This window comes from Nanorana parkeri, unplaced genomic scaffold (assembly GCF_000935625.1).
Source record: "Nanorana parkeri isolate BGI_ZX_2015 unplaced genomic scaffold, ASM93562v1 scaffold283, whole genome shotgun sequence".
NCBI classification, from domain to species: Eukaryota; Metazoa; Chordata; class Amphibia; order Anura; family Dicroglossidae; genus Nanorana; species Nanorana parkeri.
In genome coordinates this window covers 615,707-638,630 of record NW_017306551.1, presented here as the reverse complement: position 1 = coordinate 638,630, position 22,924 = coordinate 615,707, and the positions used below count along the sequence as shown (strand labels likewise).

General features: G+C 38.2%; 1 protein-coding gene across 1 annotated transcript in view; it reads left to right on the top strand.

The window, feature by feature from the left end:
* The first annotated feature begins 2,698 nt into the window (after positions 1 to 2,698).
* LOC108787796 (teneurin-2-like) overlaps positions 2,699 to 22,924 on the top strand; it is a 547,945-nt gene continuing 527,719 nt past the window's right edge. The window contains exon 1 of the mRNA XM_018557442.1: positions 2,699 to 3,003. Within this exon, the coding sequence (XP_018412944.1) occupies positions 2,958 to 3,003 (46 nt within the window). The 5' untranslated portion in view covers positions 2,699 to 2,957. The remainder of the gene's footprint in view (positions 3,004 to 22,924) is intronic.

Genomic DNA, 22,924 nt, shown 5'->3' with positions numbered 1-22,924 from the left:
GCCAGGAACATCTAGCAAATTACCTCTACAACCTTAAACCACTAAATAGCCAAAAGACACATATGTAACCACAATAATTATACCCTATTCATAGCTATTTATCTTGTAATGGTGTTCTTCTTACGTCCATTGAGTAGTGTTACAGCAGGCTTAGCTCTATTTTCTACTCTATGAAATTTTGTTTCCTACACTAGTCAGTTGTTGCCCGACGTGGCCACTATCCATAAATATCCTATTGTGCCATGGATCCCCACTTTCTGTTTCAGTGCCAGTCTACTCCTTACTGGCATTAAAAAATGGGCTAAGGGTATACACTGCTTCAGGCTGGGAACACACAGTGTGGTATGAAATTTAGGCTGCAATCTTTAATGTCTGCCTGTGTACAATCATGCTTATTCATAACAATGTAAGACTAGGCTGATACTCCAGCATACTAGGGGGATCAATTGAGACTTGCTGTATTGCTATCGTTCATTGAATGGCTTCATGTGATTTGAAATTATTTTGCATGACACTTTATAGATCTAGTTAGATCAGAGAACAAAAGGATTTGGCTTATACTTGTGCTTCCTGTCTGGATATTTTATCTCCAATATCACTTTGATTCATATGTATTATGTGCATTTGACAGATCCAGCTATATGCTAGTAGCCAAATATTTTAAATATTCTGCTACCATGCAATTAGGTCAAAAGAATACGCATAGGTAATATAAGTCTCAATGGTGTAGCATCAGGCCTGAGAATCACTGCATGATGCTAGTGTTTGCTAATACCAAATGTGCAACAGTAAAGCAGTCATTATTTTTATATACATGTGCTATTGTTAACATTAAAAAGTTGAAGTAAAAATATGTCTACCTCCATGTCTGCTCTGCTGCATATATGTATATGTGTGTAAATACATTTTAATTATTAAGATAAATCACAAAGGTTCTGGGTACAATATCTTACAGAGAATCAATTGGGCATTGTTAATACAATTGAAGACCATCTGCTCACATATAATGAGGGTGGCTAAAATAAATGTATTCCCAGTCCAAGGTTAAATGACTATACCTGTGGACAAATGGAAGGGACTGAGGACTCCAAACTGTTGCTCTGTATGGCAAAATGTTTATCTTAGTGTTTGTTTATGGAAAATAGACATGAAAAGGGTTATTCACTAAAGGGTGAAGAGTTTAGAGAAAGCAGGAGAAGTGAACAATATAGGACAAAACAGGTGATTGGGAAACCTTATCTGTAAAAGTTATTACATTCTGGATTATATTTAAAAATAACCTGGCCGGCAAGAAAACAGTGGAGTGGGTACATGGGGGCACCAGTATGTAAGAATATGTCATGCTTAATTATTCTTGCATCTCCATAATTTTTAATGGAATTCTACTGGCTATACCTGAAACACTATGACATGCATACTGGTACACTTTGGCATAGGGAAACTCAAACATCTGATTGCTGGCAACCTCAGACTTTTGTAGACTGAGCTGGTCTGATGCACACAAGCACTAATGGGAAGAAAAACATGCTTAAATGGACTGAACATTTAAAGCCAATGGTGATTTAGCAGGTTACCAGTTTTACGATTATGTTGACGGAGCTGCCTGGTAGAAACAGGTACAACAAGCATTCATGAGCAGATGCCACATTGCCTGGTTGGCAAAAATGAGCTCAGAACATATATTTCAGGTGACACTGATGGAATGGCTCTCCTTTATAAAATGAAACTTGCAATGTTGATCTGAGAGTTCAGTGGAAACACAGAAGCTTTCTTGATACCTCATTTCATTTTGTACTCTGACAGGTCTGCATTTTAAAGACGAAAAATCATAATGAAGATGTTTTGTATAGAATAATTCAGACCGATGGTATACCATTGTGATTTTGCTTCAAAGGCCAATTGAAATATGCATGCAGCTTCTTATATAAAGTATGACAGGCTTTGAATGTTGTGCATCTGTCCATTCTTTTCTCAGCATCTTGTGTTTTTAATGAGTCTTTGACATTTGTGAGTGCTGTTAAATGAAGTATTTAACTGAACAGATGTAATGCAGGGAGACTATATACATAGATATCTATATAGATATCTATATCTCAATATATATATATAAACATTTTTTCTTTCATTTATTCATATACTGTTCATTTTGAATTCACAACTTTCAGTCTAGCAAATTGCACTGAGAGTTAGGTGTATATTGACAGATTATTGATATATGGTGTCTGTCTGAATACAAATGTGGACGGAATTGCTCACAAAGTCATCTAAAAACAATATGAGATATAATGCTGCACATTAACCTGTCAGTCATGTAACAACAACAACAAAAACACTAATGCACATGTATTTTCCCAGCTTTCCAGGCTATAAATTGAAGTAAGGAAGAGAGGTATGAAGAGAATATATATATATATATAAAAAAAAAAAAAAAGGAAATGTACATTCAAACTAAGAAAAGCCACTGAATAAAATGTATGCTGTTCTGCTTCTGTAAATTAATTTTGTGTTCCTGTATCCATGCATTCTTACATTGTTCATTTCCCCACCTATCCTCTGCCTGTGACTTTTTCCTTACTGTACCTATCTGTGGCGTTGCATTGTGTCTTTTGATTCACATATGTTGTCACATTCCATTCACTCGTCCCTCTCCTCTCCTCTTGTACTCACGCCTAGTGGTGCTTTAGCCAGAGCTCGCAGCCTCTCAGGCGAGTTTTAATCATGTGTGAAGCTCAGTTGAATCCAGAGCCTCTCCGCTGCCTTTTCACTCTTGCACAAGATTGAGCTGGTGTCACATCGCTCCCCTTCTCCCTCCTGTAAAAGGGACTTAAAAAAAAAGGAGGAAGAAGCAGGAATAAAAACAGAAACAGACACTTTCCTGCAAGTGTTTTCTAGCAAGCATAAGGACTTACTGTAGCTGTGCAGATCCTTACGGATACAGGCTAGAGGGACGGATAGCAATGCTTCAGCCGACTAATAAGGGAAGGAAGCCTACATCAGAGGCAGGTAAGATTGCATTGTGTCTCTGCTGCTGTATCGTACGAAGGGATCCCCTTGTTTTTTCCTGCACATTTCTATGGACGGATTGTGATTCCATCCCTGACAAACAAGCATGCCTGCAGCAGGGATAGCAGCCACAATATTTATTTAGGATACAATAGGATAATTCTTCAGAATCTGTCTCCCATATATCTTGCAGCCTATTTCATGCTTATCTGATTCCTGCCTAGTTGCACAAGCTCCATAAGGCATTTGTATTTAGAGATAATACTGAAACTGCATATTATGTAGACTTGGCAAACAGTTGCCTAGGAAGCATCACATTATATATACACACAGTACATTTCTGAGCCACCAGCCTGCATCAGATGGAAAATATATTTATAATTTATTTAAAGCTGCAACAATTTTCATTTTTATTTATATTTTAGTCTGTATATGGTATGCATATATCGATGTATCCAGCAAGCTATGTGGGTGTTTCAAGCATGTGATTTTTTTAACAAAAATATATGTATAAATATATTGCAAGTGAAACATGAATGCTAACATCTTGATTGCATTAATTGTGCTATATTACTGTTTTTTTGTGACGGCGTAAACATTCTGGTGATCGGGTAATGTGTTCATTTTGGCTGGGAAATTAAGTTGCTGGACAACTGCAGTTTAGGAAAATTGAAGTATTTGCTCTAGTATGCATTTTAAATAGTAAGAGCTGAATTTGTTGAAATAAACTTAAGGAAAGGGGCAGGTGCTGTTGGAATTTGGCTGGCTATATGATTTTTTTCTGTATGCAATGTGATTTTTTTTTTTTCATTTAATTGAGGAAATGGTGCCAACCGTGAAATTTCCATACCAAAAAGTAGCAAAATGCAGGCTTTATTCAGTATGCATTGAATATTAGTGGCAGCTGGATATACATAGTGCACTTGGCATATGTAAGAATGCAATGATAAATTAGTTGACCTAACATAGCTCTGCTCACAAAAAGTATCTTGATTACCCAGCTTTCAAGGCACCCATTGATTTTTTTTCTCCCTGAATATCCAGTATTGTCCTCTAATCCTATCAGGCTTTCACTGCAAACAGGAACAAGAGATATAATTATAATCCCATGATACGGCAAGTTTCTATAGTTCAAGGAAGTAACTCAGAAATAGAATGTTCTCTTTTATAGTCCTGTACTTTAAGGTTTTAAATAAAATGTGTTAGATTGCTTTGGCATTGAAGCTGACACTTCTTTCTGTAGTGGAGCAAGCATCACATCAGGGTATTTTATAGGAGTTTGTTTTTACATTAACCCAATGAGATGTTGATGGGCCTGCAACATCAGCAGGCAGCAGGGCACTTCAGCACTGAATGAGTTCATAGAAGACCTTGTTTCCATTTGATTATTAGATTTTGTAGTAGCACTCATGCCAAATGGCATCCCATATGCTCGGAAACACAACTGTGCTTCAATGGTCTGCTTTCCATGAATTTCAGATTTTATTTTTAGACAGCACAGGTAGAAGCTCAGGAGAATGAATGTGTTTCTTTAAAGTGTTCTAGTAAGATCTCTGTTAATGCAAAAGGATGTTTGTGCATTTAGGGTTGTAAACGTGAATAGATTATTGGTCTATGTGATGAGCATAAAAAATAATAATTAAAGAGCGGTTCACCATATTTTGCATTCTTACTGGATACTCTTTCTGCGTGTTGTACCGGTATGTTTTTTTACGTCTGTGTGTGCCAGCTTCTGTTTACGCTTATGTCTCCTGTTATATTGTGTAAACATTGTACACATATGTGGGTTTATGTGTATATGTGATGTATATGTAATATAGTCGTACAATCACACACAGTGGAGGGGGTGTACTCACACCTGTTTCATCCTTGAAGTATTGTATCATTACAGCAATACTACTCGTTTCGTTCTACGGTGATGCATACGGAGAGCGCGCTGCTATGTATATGTCTAAAGGAACACCTGCAGCTGTGAATATTTTAATAGCCCACTTGTTTTATTTAAGGTTACTGTTAAAGTAATTATATGGAATACAATCAAGAGTTTAAAGGAATCAAGGCAAATTATAGCAAGGTGCAGCACCAGTAACACCTGCTTGTGTTTCTATATGAAAGCTTTCCCATTACTTTACCAGTAGATGTTGCTAGAGAGTAAAGAAAGGCTTAACTATGTAGGAACATAAAGCATTTGGATTAGAAAGGCAAAGTAAAACCTAGCAGTACCTGCTGTTACCACTTACCTGAGTGGGTGATTAATCTCAAGAACGTAATAAACCTTCCCTTTGTGTTTCATTCTGAGCTTTTGAGGGTGCTACTATGCTGTCTAGATTTGAACGAGCTGCTGCTTCTTGTTTTTTCTGTCTTCTATATGTTTGTTAACATTATGGCATATAAGGTGAAGTAACTGCTTAATCCCGCCAAGCACTTTAAAATTTTGATAAGTGTAATCAGCCATTTAAGTGGTTAATTGAAATGCAGCACACGCATCATCTACAAATTGTAAGGAAAGTAAAATGTGTGTTAGGAGCCTGAAATGGCTATTGAGGGGCTTCAGGCAGATGCTCACATTAATAGACTGATTAGCATCAGAGACATATTAAAATGCACAAAGACCTACAAAAGGATGTTACAGATTACCCAGTGCAAATAACTACATGCAGCTTTGACTGGTGGAGTTTCTGAGCATCAGGAAAAGTAGTTACGTAGACAACTTTGTGCAGTCCAATGGGAAGGATAAAAATAGAGAAAACTTAATGTGAATTTTGCTTGTAACCTGAAAATCAGAAGTACTTCTTGATATGAAATAGTTATGATAGGAGTCTTTGTGGTAAAATGAGAAATTTGTCCCCGAGGAATATAATCGCACTGCATAGATGGATATTTTACTGATGCAATTTCAAGTAAGCACTGACCTCTATCTGCACAAGTATTTATTTGTAGACGTATAACAGCAACTGACAGCTCTGTAGTCCACTGTGTATGTAGTGTCTGCTATCTGTGTGGTTTTTGTATACCTATATATGGTGTTTACAGCAAAGACAGTGCACCTTGGACATTTTTCTTATTTTAAATATATATTTTTCAAATATTAACCTATTCGCACTTGCACAGGTAACCTTATTGGGTACAAGAACCCTTTGGAAATTCAAATCATACATTATTGAATGCTAGAAAAAAAAACAAAAAAAACTTGTCTGTGCATTTTAATGTGATTTTCAAACAGGTTCAAACTAATGAAATATTGAATTTTGTTACTTATTGCACCTGATTGTTAAAAAAAAATAGTAATGTATTACTTTGAATATTTCTTTATCAAGATCTAAAAGATCATAGTTTCTCAACTATTCCTCATTTTACTTGGTAGCATTTCATACATGGTTACTTTTACTGTATGTGTAGAAAATATGAATAATTATACATGCACTGGTGTTCTTTAACTTTATTCATGCTACTGAATGTTATTCTCAGCTGATCGATTTTGAATGCTAACATTGTTTGTAGTTTTTCTGTGTCATCTTTGTAAGATGTAGATAGCATTTGGTATTATATCATAAGTCATGAAAATGCTGTATATTCAGATGTGCCAGTTTTTCAGGTGTTCCTGAAGTAATTTTTAACCTTGGCTGTGTTTATCTTACATGACCATTAAGATTCAGGAGACATGTATATATACATTTTTTTTAATCCATCTGAATGGGTATTTGACAAGATTCCCAGCCAGATTGAAAATTCCATCAATATTAAGTATTCACTCCATAGATGTATAAGTTGCAGAATTTGAGACTGTCATATTTGCTGTAAAAACATGCAAATGTGTGATACTCCAGTTTTAAAAGAACTAGGTACAGTTTTTATAAAAAGGCAAGCCAAGGATAACATAAAAAGATACATATTTGGAATTTTGGACTAGTTCTGCAGAGTGTAGATGTGATCAACAGCAGATGAAAGGCTGCTCAGCCTCTTCATCTCACTTTTTTCCTTGGCATTTAAGGACAACAGAGACCTTCATACTTTGGAGTTTAAATTAGAACTTCAGGCAAAATTCAGTAATAAATAAGCCATATGAATACTTTCTCACCTCTTTCTCAATAGAGCTTTGGAAATGTTTGGAAGAATGGCTAATGTTCACATTTCAGCTGGTGACATAGGAACCTTTTAGCATGCTTGGGGACTAGGATGCTGCTAGCGTATTCTTCGGTTTCAACTATGTGTGAATCGAGGAAACCTAAAATCAAATGTAGCGATCAGTTATTAGCTAGAAAGTGGAGCCTCACATTACACACAAAGAAACACCAAATACTGATAACCCGATTGTTATGATTTTTTTCGTATAATTAATGACTTTTTTGTTTTTTAAGTATTTTTAAAGTATTACTGCTCTGTTGGTACTAAATTCCAAGTTATTCTTCTGAATATAGTGGATTACAGATTTACCTACCAGCAAGTCTTATTTGCTTATGCTTAGTTTGTTTGCTAATTTGAAGACAAATATTTTCAAAGATTGCATTGGTGTGGAAGTAATATAGTTTACAGTTCTTTATTTTCCAGACATGCAGTGAGCAGATTTGACACCAAAGCTGCTATAAGAGCAGGAGGAAAATACATCATTACTTTAACTTTCATTGTTACCAGTTGTTGCTTTGTATTGCCAGTGTGAGGGTAGAAAAGACTATCAGCAGTTCTTGGGTTGTTTAACAGCAAATAGTTGAAGTTGGTTTCAAAACATCATATAGGCAATGTTAAAATTGGAATTGCCCATTTTTTGCACCTTTATGAAGGTTCATCACCAATCTTTCTATTTATATTGTTCCATATGTACTTCACTTGTAATGTTGTTTAGAAAGAGATTTATGTAGAGAAACAAATGAATCTGTAAAATATACTTTGGACTTAAGACTTTTGTTTAAAAAAGTAATGATTCAATTAAATTGTTCCTCATGTCTATGTGATGCTTAATTATCCCCATGTCCACAAGCAAAATTCTATATTGGTTCTAGGAAATCATCAAGAGTGTCAATAAATAATATTGTTTATTTTTTTATACGAAACCATTCTTCGTCACAAATAGAAAGTTATTCATAATGTTACAGTCAGTCCTATGATGCATGTAGGCTTAGCAAAGTGAAAGAACAAGTGAAGTGTTGCCACATATACAGTAGTAAAAGTAACACACACTATATATTTTAGGAACTATTAAAACATCACAAACAGGGAATTGGTCGACAAGGCCTCAGTGAGACACATTGATGAGCACATTCATACACGCTGACTACTAGTTTGACAGAAACCATGTGAAAGCCTCTGTAAATAAAGTGGATAACCTTCTTAATGGAAATATATTTTCCCCTCTACTTCGCCGTTACATTTTTTAAATGGAAATGATCATGCCATTATATTTTTCCCCTGTTTTGTCTGGGAGAAATGTGCCATTGCTGTAATTTGGCCTTCAAACAGAGAACATAACATACTCTAGTATAAATAAGAGCCAAAAAGGGCTAAAAAAAACCTTCTAAGTAAAGTGTTTTGTTACTGACATTCATTTTAAATGCACTTCACTGTTTACTTAATATGAAATTTAATTCACCTGATAAAAAGTATCCGCATCACAGCAAACACATCCTATTCCAATCTGCCATTAAAACTGAATAGGGATTTTAGGTAATTTGGGTCTTCTTGGCTGTTTTGTTACTCTTTTTTAAAGTGCTCTATTTGTTTTTCTGTTTTTCTCTTGCTGTTCTGCCTTAATTTATGGTAAAATAACACATATAACATATATTTCTCATAATCATGATTTCTCAGCATGGCTATGGTATTTATTTATTTTTAATAAAATCGCATTCACAGCAAGCATTGCAAAGCATTTAGGTACCATACAGACTGCCAATTTCACACACAATAGGGTTGCATCTGAATAACTGTGAACATTGTATAGTGTATGATCAATCTGGGTTGCGCTCTAAAAAACAATATAAACAACAATTTTGTATAAATTATTTAATAAAAGTGTGACATTAGCCAGGTCTAAACAGCATATACAAAACCAGTCCTGATATTTTTTAACAAGGCATCTGACATTTGCTCATACATCAGTATTACAAGGCTGAGGTTATCAATTTATCATAACCTTATGTTGCTGTTTTCTAACACCCATTCTCAAGGGCTGCAGACAGGCCAGGAAATAGTGGATAACACAGTTTAGCTTAGTTAACTAAACATTTGTAAATTAAAATGTATCTTCTAGTTAAATAAATTGAGTTAGACAATACTGTCATAGGTCATTGTCTAGTTCTCTTTATTCTAATGGATAGTATTACCTCAAGCATTGGTCAGGTTTGCCACATAGCAAGCCATGCTCTGGAAACCAAATAATGTATTACAGCTAAATGGTATACTATTAACTATTAAGCATAAAATATGTTTACATTTTCCAATTTCGCTGAACTAGTACACTTTTGATTTAATGTGGTAAGTTATATCAACCTCAATTTATTCATCTGCGGTGGGAACACAAGACATATGGACTAGGTGCTGTCATGTGTGCAAGCGTATAGCTCTGTAAATATATCGGTGACTGCCCAGTGAACTTTGATGTGATTTCAAACCATTACCCTGTTAGTCAATGGTGCCTATTAACACAATATGTCACCTGCCAATGACTGCGGTGCATTAAAGAAAAATAAACCCTTAAAGTACACAAGATCTTGTTGTATTAAATGCAATAACTGAACATAAGACACCCTCTATGTTGTAACAGGCATTGTGAGTGAGTGGAGAATATATGTATGCTGCCCACTTAGATGGTTAAAGGATTTCTATACAATATTAAAGTAATAAAATCATACAAACTATAGCAGCAAGACTGCTGTTATACTAAAAATACAAAAGAAACCTTATTGCACACAATATATTTAGTCTGATACCACATGCTGCTAAATATTACAAGACATATTAGAGTACAATTGCCTGTATAATTTAATGAATGTGTGAACATTGATAATCTATGCAAACAGAATCCGAATATGTTTTTAAATAGAAGCATAAATGCACTGTATATATGAAAATTGCAAAATGCTTGCAAGCATCTACATTAGACCTAAGCAATGTTTGCCTCTCTAGGGTGAGTACACATTTTGTTGCTCTAATCTATAAGCTCTTTTATGGCCAACTATACACATTTAAAACCCGGCTTGCTCCTTCCTGCACTTCTTCAAAAACCTGACAATGCAAATAAAGGAATCATTTTTCATTTCATGGAATCCTGCCCTATGACTCGTATAGTTTGCCACAGCTAAAATTGCTGGCATGCTGAGATTTTCTCTGAACAGTCCTCCACAAAGTGTATTTGGTTTAGTTGTAGTCAATAATAGGGTTGCACAGATACCAAGTACAGTACTCGGTACAAGTACGAGTACATGTACCGATACTTCTGAGCTCCAAGACTAGACTAGAGAAAAATTCAAAAATTAGTAGGCAGCTGTCATTTGTAAGGAGCACACGGAGCTCCTGGGATGTGTACATCTCTGTTTCAATGTACGATTTTGTTTTTATAAATATAAATAAAGTGATGCACAGATACCAGTTTTGCGAGTACAAGTACTGGTACTTGCCGAGTACTTACAAGTACGAGTACTGATACATTTTTGTTTATTGTCATGTGACAGTTTTTCTAAAACAATACAGACTAATGATTTCAGGACAGTGGTTGAGTGCCAGAGCCAGGTCCCAGCTGCAACCGCTGCAACCCTGGTAGTTCTCATGAAAATGCCAAGTATCTGCACTGGTACTCAAAAAGTATCTGTGCATCCCTAGTCAATAACATCCATGTGTTCTTGGGTTTAAGAAGTGAAAATCATTGTGTCAAACATGATGACATTAGCACACCAATAAAGTCCTAGATAATTCTGCACTGGACTTACAGGGTATATATATGAACATAAAAGCCTAGCATGTGTGTGTATACATATGAGTTATGAATCTTAGATTGTAAGCGCCCTGTGGGCACGGACTGATGTGAATGTGCAGTATGTAAAGCACTGTGTAAATTGTTGGTGCTACAATATATAAAAGAAATACCTGTAGTAAATAAATTAAATAAGATAAAGATTTTACAGATTTACTTACTATTTTAGTGTTGGTGCAACCTCTGGCTACTTGCACTGTATTAGCACCCTGCTTACTCTATAGTTTGTAGATAACTTTAGATTGCCCAATAATGCATTACAATCATGTTTAGTGGTCATACTATTTTATATCTATCTTCACAATCCTTTTGTTTAAAGTGTGGGTGTCTCTTTTCTACAAGTAAGGTATAATTAAGTTAAAATAACCGTTGTTTGCTTGGAAAAACTAGTCCTGTGCAGGGTAGGTTCCATCTGAACATGATTGGATGCTTGAAGGAAACACATGCTTTAATTTGCCCTGCTTTATTTTTTGGAAATCACTCACAGTATGTACAGGTTCAACAGACACATTTCCATAGACCTTGATGAATACTGATAGTGGAGTGATATTATTCACATGTATTTCTAAATGTAAAGGGTGACTGAAAAAGTGGGTTTTTAATTAATTTTTTTTTTTTTAAAGTGGACCTGCAGCAGACTGGATGTAGTGTCCAGCAAGGATATATGGAGGTAAACAAGGCTGCAAGGTCCAGACAGGTTGGCCCTGACAAACAGGATTCTTCTCGATAAAGGTTATACTATTATGTTTAGTACTGAGCTGTAAATAAGTCAGCTATTTTAGGAACACTAGGTCTTCTATAAAAGTACATTTATCCTTTAAATTGTCAAGAGTTGGCTGTTCACAGGCATCATATTGCAGAAAAATCCACATAAGCTTTTGTGTTTTTATAAAAATGGATTCTTGCACCTGATTACTTGATTTCTTTATTTCACAAATGACAACCTCAGTTTACCATTTTTTTTTTTCAGCGGAGGATTAACATTTCAATTACTTACCAGCTGAGCAAGTGTATAAATTACACAGCTGCATGCAAGTAGCAATATGATATCTTTGACCTGATGTCTGTTCACTCCTGTTGTGCATTGTATAGAAGGTGGTGTTGAGCTGTTAAAAGCCTATCGCCAAGTTGCCAGGACTCATGTCTGGCCTATAAATTGTTTAAAGCATTGGCAGCTTTGTTTTGGTCTGCTTACTCTGTACTGCTAGGTATCAAAGCAGATGACTTATAGGCTACTCTACCCTGGAATGCTTGCAATCTAATTCCTAAGCTTAAAGAGCGAACAAGCTTAAAGTGCATGTAAACCCTAACTAGATGACATTATGGGTTGATTTACTAAAGGCAAATAGGCTGGTCACATTGCAATGTGGTGAAAAATGTATTTGCAAAGAATACCCAATCATGTGCAAGAAAAGAAAAGTATTTTTTATGGAATCATAGATGTCAGCAGAGCTCCACTTCATTCACTAAACTAAGGGAATAGCCTATCTGTCTTTAGTTAATCAAGCCACTTTCCAACTACATACACTTGCTTTAGAAGCAAGGCATTGCATTTTTTATTGTGGGCTTCTGGATGGTGACAACAGTGGACCATGTCTGCATAATCACTGTCGCACGGCTGCTTATAATGGTTAGTTTACTAAAGGCAAATAGGCTGTTCATTTTGCAAGGAAATTTTCACTTAGCTTAGTTAGGGTCTCTGCACACACAATGTGATGACCTTTGCTGCACTGCTCCAGATCAGAGCAGACCACTAGGATATGTGCCCTATTTACACCACAACGTGGGTGTGATGAGCTGGGCGCTGCAATAAAATGCAATCATGCTGAATTTTGATGCAGCTCAATGAATCCCATCAAGGACAGTGCTGGCATGGGGACCTGAATGGAGTGTACACGTTGTACATTGTACACAACATTAAAAAAAAAAATTGAAGAAAAAAATGTAAACAGTGACAGCTCCAACAATTTGCGATACAGTGCACACCACAGGAGCTGTCACAGCATACTAGCCCATCCACTGAAATGAAGCATTTCAGTGTGAATGGTCCCTAAATTAAGCAAATCTCCACTGGCCTCCATCTTCCAAACAAGTGCAAACAAAAATACTGTTTTTTTTTCTCCCTTGCACGTGATTGGATATTGTTTGCAAAGTGAAATTTTACCATATTCACTAATCTAAGGAAAAGTTCCCTTGCAAGGAACAGCCTATTCACCTTTAGTTAACTAACCTTAGTCTACACCTTGGGTAGTCAAACTTTGGTCCTCCAGGTTTGGTGCAACTACATGTCCCGTAAGGCATTACAAGACTCTGACAGCCACAGGCATGATTTCCAGTGGCATGTGAATGATCGGATTTGTAGTTTGGCTACCCCGGTCTACACCAAAACACATGATACAGGGTGACCATTCAGAAGAGCAATTGACTGACAGGAACAGAGTGTTGTCACCTCATGACAAGAAGTGTCTGAACAAATAACTTGATTCCAGGATTAGATGTATAATTTTAATGAAAGCTGTCAATTTAAAAACACTATAAAATTGCTTTTGAGATGTTACCATGTTAAAATTGCTGGGAACCATGGTGGGGTGGTCTACACAGCTCACCTCATCAGTGTCCTTGCACATCACTAATTTACTAGCCGACATATCAGTCTGGATGTCACACCACTTCTTAAAACAACCCCCATGTGCCTTCCCCCCACTTTTCTATTGCGATCGATAATATACAGTATCTCTCCCTCCCTCCCCCATGCCAAGGTGCTAGGTGTCATCCTAGACTCAGACCTCACCTTTCTGCCCCACATCCAATCACTATCCAAATCCTGCCACCTTCACCTTCATAACATCTCTAAAACACACCCCTTCCTTACCAATGAAACCTCAAAGCTACTCATGTACTCACTTGCTATCTCTCATCTTGACTATTGCAACTCTCTCCTCATTGCCCCACCTCTACACAGAATATACCCCCTTCAGTCTATCAAGAATGCTGCGGCCAGACTCATCCACCTCACCAACCATTCATTGTCTGCAACCACCCAACCAATCACCCAAAGAATAACATTTAAAATGTTAACAACCACTTACAGAGCAATCCACAACCCTGCCTCCAGCTATATTTCCAACTTTATCCCAAAGTGTCACCATAACCGCCCTCTCCACTTCTCCCAAGACCTTCTGGCCTTTAGCTCTCTCATCAACTCCTCCCACGCTCACCTACAGAACTTCTCTAGAGTATCTCTGATCCTCTGGGACTCCCTAGCCCAATCTGTCCAGCTATCTTTTACTCTGTCTGCCTTTAGGAGATCCCCAAAAACCCATCTCTTCAGAGAAGCCTATCCCACCTTTCCCTAACAGATGAACTATTACTGTCTCAAACAACTAATTCCTACACAGCTACCCCCTCTTGTATCACTTTCCCCTCCCTTTTAGATTGTAAGTGTCACGTTTCCTAGAAGCAGCAGAGGGTTAGGATCACAACTGCGGATCTACTGTTGAATAGGCTTTATGGGATTGGATCAGGCGGACGGTTCCCTAATACACCCAGTGCGATGGGGAACCATTCCACATCATGTATCCCGGCCTAGAGGGAGGAGAGGTCTAGTATCAGGTTGGTAATACCAGGTACCTTTGTTATTATCCGTCTATAGATAAGCAATATCGGGGAGTGATGGGACTGTAGTTCCCTATGGCATATGCCACAGTATTAAGCACCCAGATACTTAAGGCCTAAAGAACTCCCAGCACCAGAAGGATTGTGATTACTCAATAGTTCAATACTTCAGCAGCAAGTTCAATTAGCAATTTGGAAATAGGTGCACACTGGAGACAAGTATCCACAACAGCATATGATCGATCCTAATGGGCAGGTTTAGGCATGTAGGCAAAATGTGATACAGCACTCCATTCACGGATTAGCAATCACTATAGAAAGTGAATTAACAACTGTAGGTAGAGGCAGAGCCCCTAGTACTTGCGTTTTTCGGTGGAAGGTGGTTAAGTGCTGAGGAGTCCGTTCGGTACTGCAAGGCAGAGAGACTGCTGGAGGAGAGGTGCTGTGTCCCTGAAGACAGCCCTGGATTGCGGGGAGACTTTGCTCGACGTTCCACATTGACAGAACGCCGAGTGAGTGTTTCCGCTGTGGCTATGAGGGGAAGCCGCGGTCAGGGGGCGGGGCCCAGCGTGACGTCACGGCAGAGATGACGCAACGCTGGAGAGGACGGATGCGCCGGGTGAGTCTCTGACAGTAAGCTCTCATGTGCAGAGCCCTCCTAACCATCTTGTTTCAAATTATATTGTACTGTAAACTGTCTGTGCAAACTGTTGGTGCTATATAATCCTGAATAATAATAATAATAATAATAATATGGTCACTAAAGTCTTCAAGAGATAAAAGGAACCAACATGTGCTCTAGACCAGAAGACTCCGCCTTTAACTCCAAAAAGTCTCTTTCCATTTTATTAATTATTCACACAAGTGTGGAACTCAAGAACACAAGTAATGCTGATAGAGTACTGCAATTACTTGCTTACCACATACAGAAAGTAATTGAATCCTTATATCTAGAATTCCATTTAATACCATATATATATATTGGATCTTATCATTTTTGCTGCCCCTCTTTGTGCATGGAAAAGATGGTTTCAGCAAATACAGTGTTTTTAGGCCCTTGAAAAAGTTTTCTGACATGCTAAAATCCTTTTGGCAGATGCAGCACAGTTTCATCCTTCCCTCTTCTTATATGGAAACCAGTTCACTATAGCCCATACAGCAGGCGAAGGTGGCCAAGCGGCTCACCTGAGCCGAAGGGATATGGTACGGCTCGACTGAGCCGAAGTGTCACCCGAAGCGGGGCGTATGGTCTGCCGTAGGCCGGCCTTTCACCCTGCAAATGACAGATGGGTGGAGCCAGCTGTGATCTCACAGCTCACCCTGCCAAGTTGTAATGACAGATCAGCGTCCCCAAATGACCGGAGGACGCTGATCTGTCATTCAACAAAAACAACTGGACGGAGCCGACCGTGACGTCACGGCCGGCTCCGCCCAGTTTTGATTAATTTGCTTGGACCTGCTAGAAGACCCTAGCAGGTGTCGTCCAATAGGAAACAGCTGTCACTGCTGGCTCCACCCAATTGTTTTTTTTCTTTTTTAGAAAATCTTTTTAACTATTTGCTATTCTGCTTGGTACCAAGTAGGTACTGAACAGAATACCCAAGCCGAATGCCTCTCGACGGCATTCGGCTATTCACTCACTGCCGTTCGGCCCCTATGTGAATAGGTCCGAACATCAGCGAGTGAGCTGCCGGAGCTTCGGCTCAGCCGATCCAGATTTTGGATCGGCTGAGTCAAAGTGCTTCTGCACTTCAGCTCAGCTGAACTGACCGCAGTGCAGCCGAAGGATGCTGATGTACGGCTGAAATCAGCCGTACAAGCCAGAGGTGAATAGCCGTACGCAGTTCTGCTCACTTCACTTCGACTGGGTTATTCACTTGGCAGCCTTCAGCAGCTTTGTGAATAACCCCCTAAATCTTTATTTTAGTGATATCCCACCTCCCCCTCAGCCAGCATTTATTTGAGACTCTTTAGTTGTTGCTATACTTTTTACCATGATACTTAGCTAGTCACGTCTCATTTTCTCTTTGAGTTTCGTGCAGCCGTGTCACAGCACTGCAGATGTACACAGCAGCATCGGGAATAATGAACTGGTTTACTGCATACATTATTCTTTGTTGGGGGCATTGTATAAGAGAATCAAATTTCAGCATATGGTCAAGTCTTTTATGCTCATCCAATAATAAATATCACAATGCTAGCTCATCATGTGCAGCCCCGGTGCTTAACAGTTGTTTCTTTCAAGCCAACTGTTGTTATCTAACCAGTAATTCCTAGGTGGTACTTTTTTTTCATCCTACCTCAATTAACAAAAGCCAAGGGCTGCCTGTAAATCAAATTAGAATGTATTACCACTTCTGCGTGCTGGTATAAAATCACCCATCCCCTCTTATTTTGCTCATTTGCAATCTGGAATACAAAGCACTCCCACATGCATACAGCGGTAGTATTAAGGTTTCCCACAAATGCAATATGTATTTTATGGCTGTTTTTCTCTTTTTTTATGGACTCTAATTTATTCTGGATGGTGCTGCTAGAAATGCAGTTTTACATCACACAACGTTGGCACACATGAACTCTGATCATTCTTTTAGTGAGCTGATTTTTTTCCCTCATCTTTCTACGTTGTCTGACACAAATGTATCTTCACACCAGGGTTTAATTAAACATTGCCACTTTGTTGCAGTGCAAAAAATTCTCTTGGCTGTAAATAAAATAGCTGCCCTTGCACATTTTGTTTCCAGTGCAGTCAAGTCACACCTCGGTTTTAAAATAAGTGCTATGTTTTACCTTTCTCTGTAGATTAAATCTCCATTACAAAGGTGCCATAAATTTCATGCAGGCTTTCTGCTCCCTGGGTAGGGTTACCTATGTCAATTGAGACATATCTGAGTTCTGACGGCTTTTTATTTCTAAAGAGATGAAGACCTTGGAGGCCACAGGCCCTGGGCAGACAAAATACAGTGATGACATAATGGGGTGGCAGTAGGTTTATATCACTTTACTATGATAGACCTTGCATCACTCCTTTATAGTATCGCATGCTGCAACCTGATGAAATCCTTAAATTATACATTTAATAACCAAAAGCTACTCTGCTTACTGTCATGGTGTGCTGCCTGTGACATAATGGCATACGAGTGTGAAACCACCAGCTCTGCTGCTATTTTTATAGTGTAAGGTGCCATTCTGATTTGCTGGGGATGTTTGTTATTCTGTTATCAGTAATCAGCTAATACACATGCAATTCGGTGATGGTATCAAAAAAAATCATTCCATATACACACACACACATATATATATACACACACACAAACACATATATATACACACATACACACACACACACACACACACACAGTAAATATATATTTATTTTCTTTTGTATTTTTTTTTTTTGGGGGGGGGGTCAACTAAATAAAATCTTTTTTTCATGGCTAAAATGCTTAGAAATACAGCTTGCTTGCTAGCATTAATATACATATACAGTATATACTGTAAATATACACATACATACATACACATAATAAATATATTATTTTCCTATTTTTTTTTAACAAAAGCTAAGACCAACTAAAAAATCCTTTATTCATCACACACACACACACACACACTGCACTGTATAACAGTGTGTGTGTGTGTGTGTGTGTAAAATAAACATTTAGGCCAGGTTCACACCTGGGAGACAAAACTGTGCAGATTGCTGCACGGTCACGGAGTCGGCCACCACAGCTGATCGTTCTGAAGGTACCATTATTTTCTAATGGCACCCCAGTCGCGCTGGACGGATTGCGCTGTTTCCTGCTGCGATTGCACCTGTGCAATTGAACATGATTGTGGCTAAAAAAGCTACACGTCATGTCGCAAAAAAAAGTACTTGTACCTTTTTTTAGCGATTGCTGGGCGGATGTAACATTCATTGAAATCGCTTAGGTCTGAACCTAGCCTTAACCACACACACAATAAATATTTATTTTCTTTAGCATTTTCATGTCTGCAGCACGCTACAAACACAAAATAGGCAAAGCAAGCTCATCTTAGAGGGGACAGCTACTCATGTTTAAAAATAAGAACCAGATACCTCTGCAAATGTAGCTCCTGACTGGACAAATGCTATTTGTATCCCTGTGGAAAGGGCAATCTAAGATCAGTTGCAAATGATTTTCTAGCTTGCTGGAAAATCTTTTTTTGAGCTTCCATTCTGCTGTATATCAAGTTGATGTGACTCTGTGCTTTGCAAATGACAGCTCCATTTTTTATCAGGCGATAGAAGGGTGTTGTGCCTTGAAAGCTTGCTATGATTTCCAGTGCAGCTGCCCATTATATGCATGATCCTCTCTTATGTTCTAGATCTATCTGCTGTATAGCACATATGATAGCATTGTTCATATATATTCTTACAACAAGACACGTATCATAAAAGTATAGCACTCAAGGTTTTATTATTTGCACACAATCTTTAAAAGATAGGTGTTTTATGATACAGTGTAACAACACTAGGCACTAGTTCTACTTCTACACTAAGCTGACTGCTCCTTCAGAAAGAAAATCCCAATGGGCACTGTTCTCTGCTTGGAGGGGGGAAGAGTTGCTCCTTTTCTAACTCATTTAGCAATGCATGTAATCTAAGGTCAGGCTACTTAAGTCACAACAAAGGCTATTCACAGCATAAAAATATATCATGCTGGTGTTCAGGTTACTGTGTCACCTTTGCAATCTTCTGGCTGCAAGTATTAAATGTAACATTTTCATGTTTACAACTTTTATGTTTACCTCTTTAAAAAGAAATTAAAATATGTATATTTAGTCCTCGACATAATAAAAAAAGAATATATGAAAAAACACTAAAATTTCCTTTAAGCTGCCTTAAATCTTCCAGTGTTCAGTTATCATTATCAAATTACCCTGGAAGCATTTGCAGAGTAGCTAGTTGTCACTTAACAGCTTGGATAAACTTAAAAAACTTCTGGCAATTAATCCAATTTTTATATGTTTCTGCCATTTCTGGAGGGTAACTTGTGTCATTATGTGCTGACTCACTTGGAAGCACTAACTTGAGAACCTTCTAATGAGGATTTGTTGACCTTGTCTTTGTCTCTGATTGTTCTTTTTCAAATAATGAGGGAACACACACTGTAATATTGTAGAATGGTGGAAACGCTTGATTCATGACACTGTCACTTTAGATTTTAACAACATGATATCATACTTTACCAAATCATTATACATTTTTTATTTTTTTGGTTTTGATTAATGTAAGCAAAATCTTGCTTACATTAACTATAAATGATCTGGCAAAGGCAGCAGTACAGTCACCCTGTATAAGGCATTGACTTGACTCTCTCCTACTTAGAAAGTGAAGATTATTTTGCTGTGTATATTTTTTGCCTAATTAGAGTTGAGATGAGCTTATACATGCATATCAGAGCCTAGTCAAAAAACAACTGGCATTTTAATGACTACAATATGTTTCTAATTAATAAAAGAGAAACCTCAGCAAACAGTAAGTAATGAATGTATGTCTTCTCCTTTCACACTCTTAGCTTTAACTATATTGATTAGCAGACCTCACATGTGGGTACGTTCAAACACAGAGTCTCTAATGAAATTAGGACGTTTTCAAATAAAGAAATCTATTTGCCAGTTTATAGCGCTTCTACAAATGTCAGACACAGTATGCTATTCCAGATAGGAACCATCACAAGGAATGATTAGTAGACACACTGCTGCAGCAGTGAATGTCATGATGAGTAGGAATGCTGAGAGGCCTCTGTGTAGATGTACAATGTGTGATGTTCGGTCTACTTGTTTAGGATTGGCGTGTGTGCTCTCTGCTTTTTTTTCCCCATTGCATGAGAAAAGGAGATATCCAGTTTAAAGTTTCTATGGAAATTATGATAAAAAAATGCAAATAAATCCTTCTTATAGGTCCCTTACATGATTAACAATATTATACTGTAACATTCTCAGCGTTGTAAATGTATTCGGAAATAAGTGGATATAGCCCACATACAAATCTATGGGGACACCCCACTTTTTGTTTCTGCAAACCAAATACTTATTTTACTGTTACTTTAAAGATTTAAATCTTAGGTAGTGCAGAACTGAGTTGGGTACAAAAGAAGGAGAAACTAAAACTGAAACTAAATCTAGACGTGTACTTCTTAACCCATTATAAGAAGTTGTATGCAGTATACCTATACTTAACGGCATGCTTGTTTTAGGCCTCGTTCACACCATATGCAGTGCGTTCCGGGACGATTTTGGCTGGAACACACTGCCTTGCATTGCGGCCGGCTCACTTTTTTGTCGGGCAGGAAGGAGCGTGGTGGGCTATTGAAGTGAATAGCACCATAGCCACGCCCTCCGGCCGCAATGCGATCGCCCGCACGGGATCGCAAGGCACATTGTGCCTGCAGTCCGGTGCGATCAAAATTCTGCAAGCAAAATGCAGCCACACACCCTCCAGCCCGGCAAAAAAGTGCAAGAGGTCAAAACCAGGTCAAATTCAGGTACTCGCACTACTTGCATTTAAAAAAATACATTTAAAGATGATTCAATGCAGAGCTGCATTCATTTGTGACTTTTGTATCTGTCTGGAGTTCAACTTAAAAAAGAATGGAATACAAATGGGCTTATGCAAGCTTTTGAATACTTAATATTAAATTATTGCAAAAGTGAAGGAATTTAAATATAAATCTTCCCCCTTATTTAGCGTTGCTTTCTTTGACCCCTGTAACTCAAGCTGAAGACAAAAGTTGTTTAACCCTTTTTTCTTCATTTTTTGCATATATGTTACAATTCATATTTTAGGCCTGAAGATTGCTTAAACCCTCCTAAATATTATATATTTTCTGAAAGCAGATATCCTCATAAATAACACAGTTGTAGTTGTAAATTTTCACGTTACATGATATTAGCGCAATGGTTTATCAAACCCATATTTTCAGTAAAAAATACACAATTTTAGTGAATATGGACACAACATATTCCCTACGCTTTTGTACTGGGGTTGCCACCTGTCCAGGATTCACCCGGACCGTCCGCGTTTTGAATGCTGTGTTTGGGTTTCATGGCAGCAGAAACCCGGGCACAAAATGTCAGGCAGAAAGGGACAACCAACATTAAGATAGGGGCTACTGGCCCCCCACTGAAAATAGTCTCAACTGTGATATTTACATATAAATGGGTGGCACTATTTACATGTGAATAAGCCGCCACTCATTCTCCCCCCAAAAAATATCTGTCCGTTGCTAGAGTGTTCGGGTTTCACCTAAAGAAAAGGTGGCAACCCTATGTTGTACGCTTACCCGAGCTGCACATCCATGCGGGTGTCCGTACTCGGACGCAGACAGGATGAATCCAGTGCGCATCCGAGCACGGACGCCTGCACCTGCACGGATGTGCAGCTCGGGTGAGCGTACAGCAGCTTACAGCCGCATCCTCCCATAGGGAAGTACAGGCTGCTGTGTATAATTACACGCCTGTACACAGGCTGTCCTTCTGAGGAACAGCCCGATATGGCCGTGTATGCCCCACGGATCTGTACGGGCCGACTCTAACCTGTGTTAATGAGGACTAACAGTGAATGGATGTACACTGATTATTCTATGCTCCCCCTTCTAGGGCCTGCCAAAGATGTCCCACATCTTGGGACACATGTAGGATACATAATGGGGGGTCATACAAGGAAGGAGGGGGGGGGTACCTTTTGCAGGCTTTACAGGCAACCAAATAATTTCTAGTAACAAGCCAACAGTGTGCAGAAGGAGTTAAACAAACTGTGAAACAGTGTACAGGTCCCTGCTGCTGCCACTGTAAGCCTTATCTTGGCACAGAGGAAAGGGTTAAGGCAGATGTAAATCTTAGCAGAATTACATTTTGTTTGCTGAAGCACTGTGTACTATAAACTGTTTTACAAATAAAATACTTGTTTTCACCTTTTTATCCTTATTTGCCCTTTAGTGCTGCCGATATCCTGTAACCCTTTTTTGCATCCACTTTCTTTTATATGCATGCACTCCAGTGATGACTCCATGGCATTTCTTAGAGTAGGTTTTCTGACTGAGAGAACAGTGGACCATGTCTGTGCATTTAACCATGCCTGTGTATTGTACATATTGTACTGTGTATTTTTTGTTTAGTCACAGTGCATTGTCATAATGAATGGGCTGCCTCAACGCAATTCATGTTAATGAGCACTGCAACAAATTGCCAGAATGTGTACAGGCCCTCAGAAACATAAAGCATTCATTTTTACATTTTCCATACTTTTAACCCATTTGTCGCCAGTTAAAATCCACAAATTAAAAAAGCATTCAAATATGTAAAAAAAAAATTGTGCCT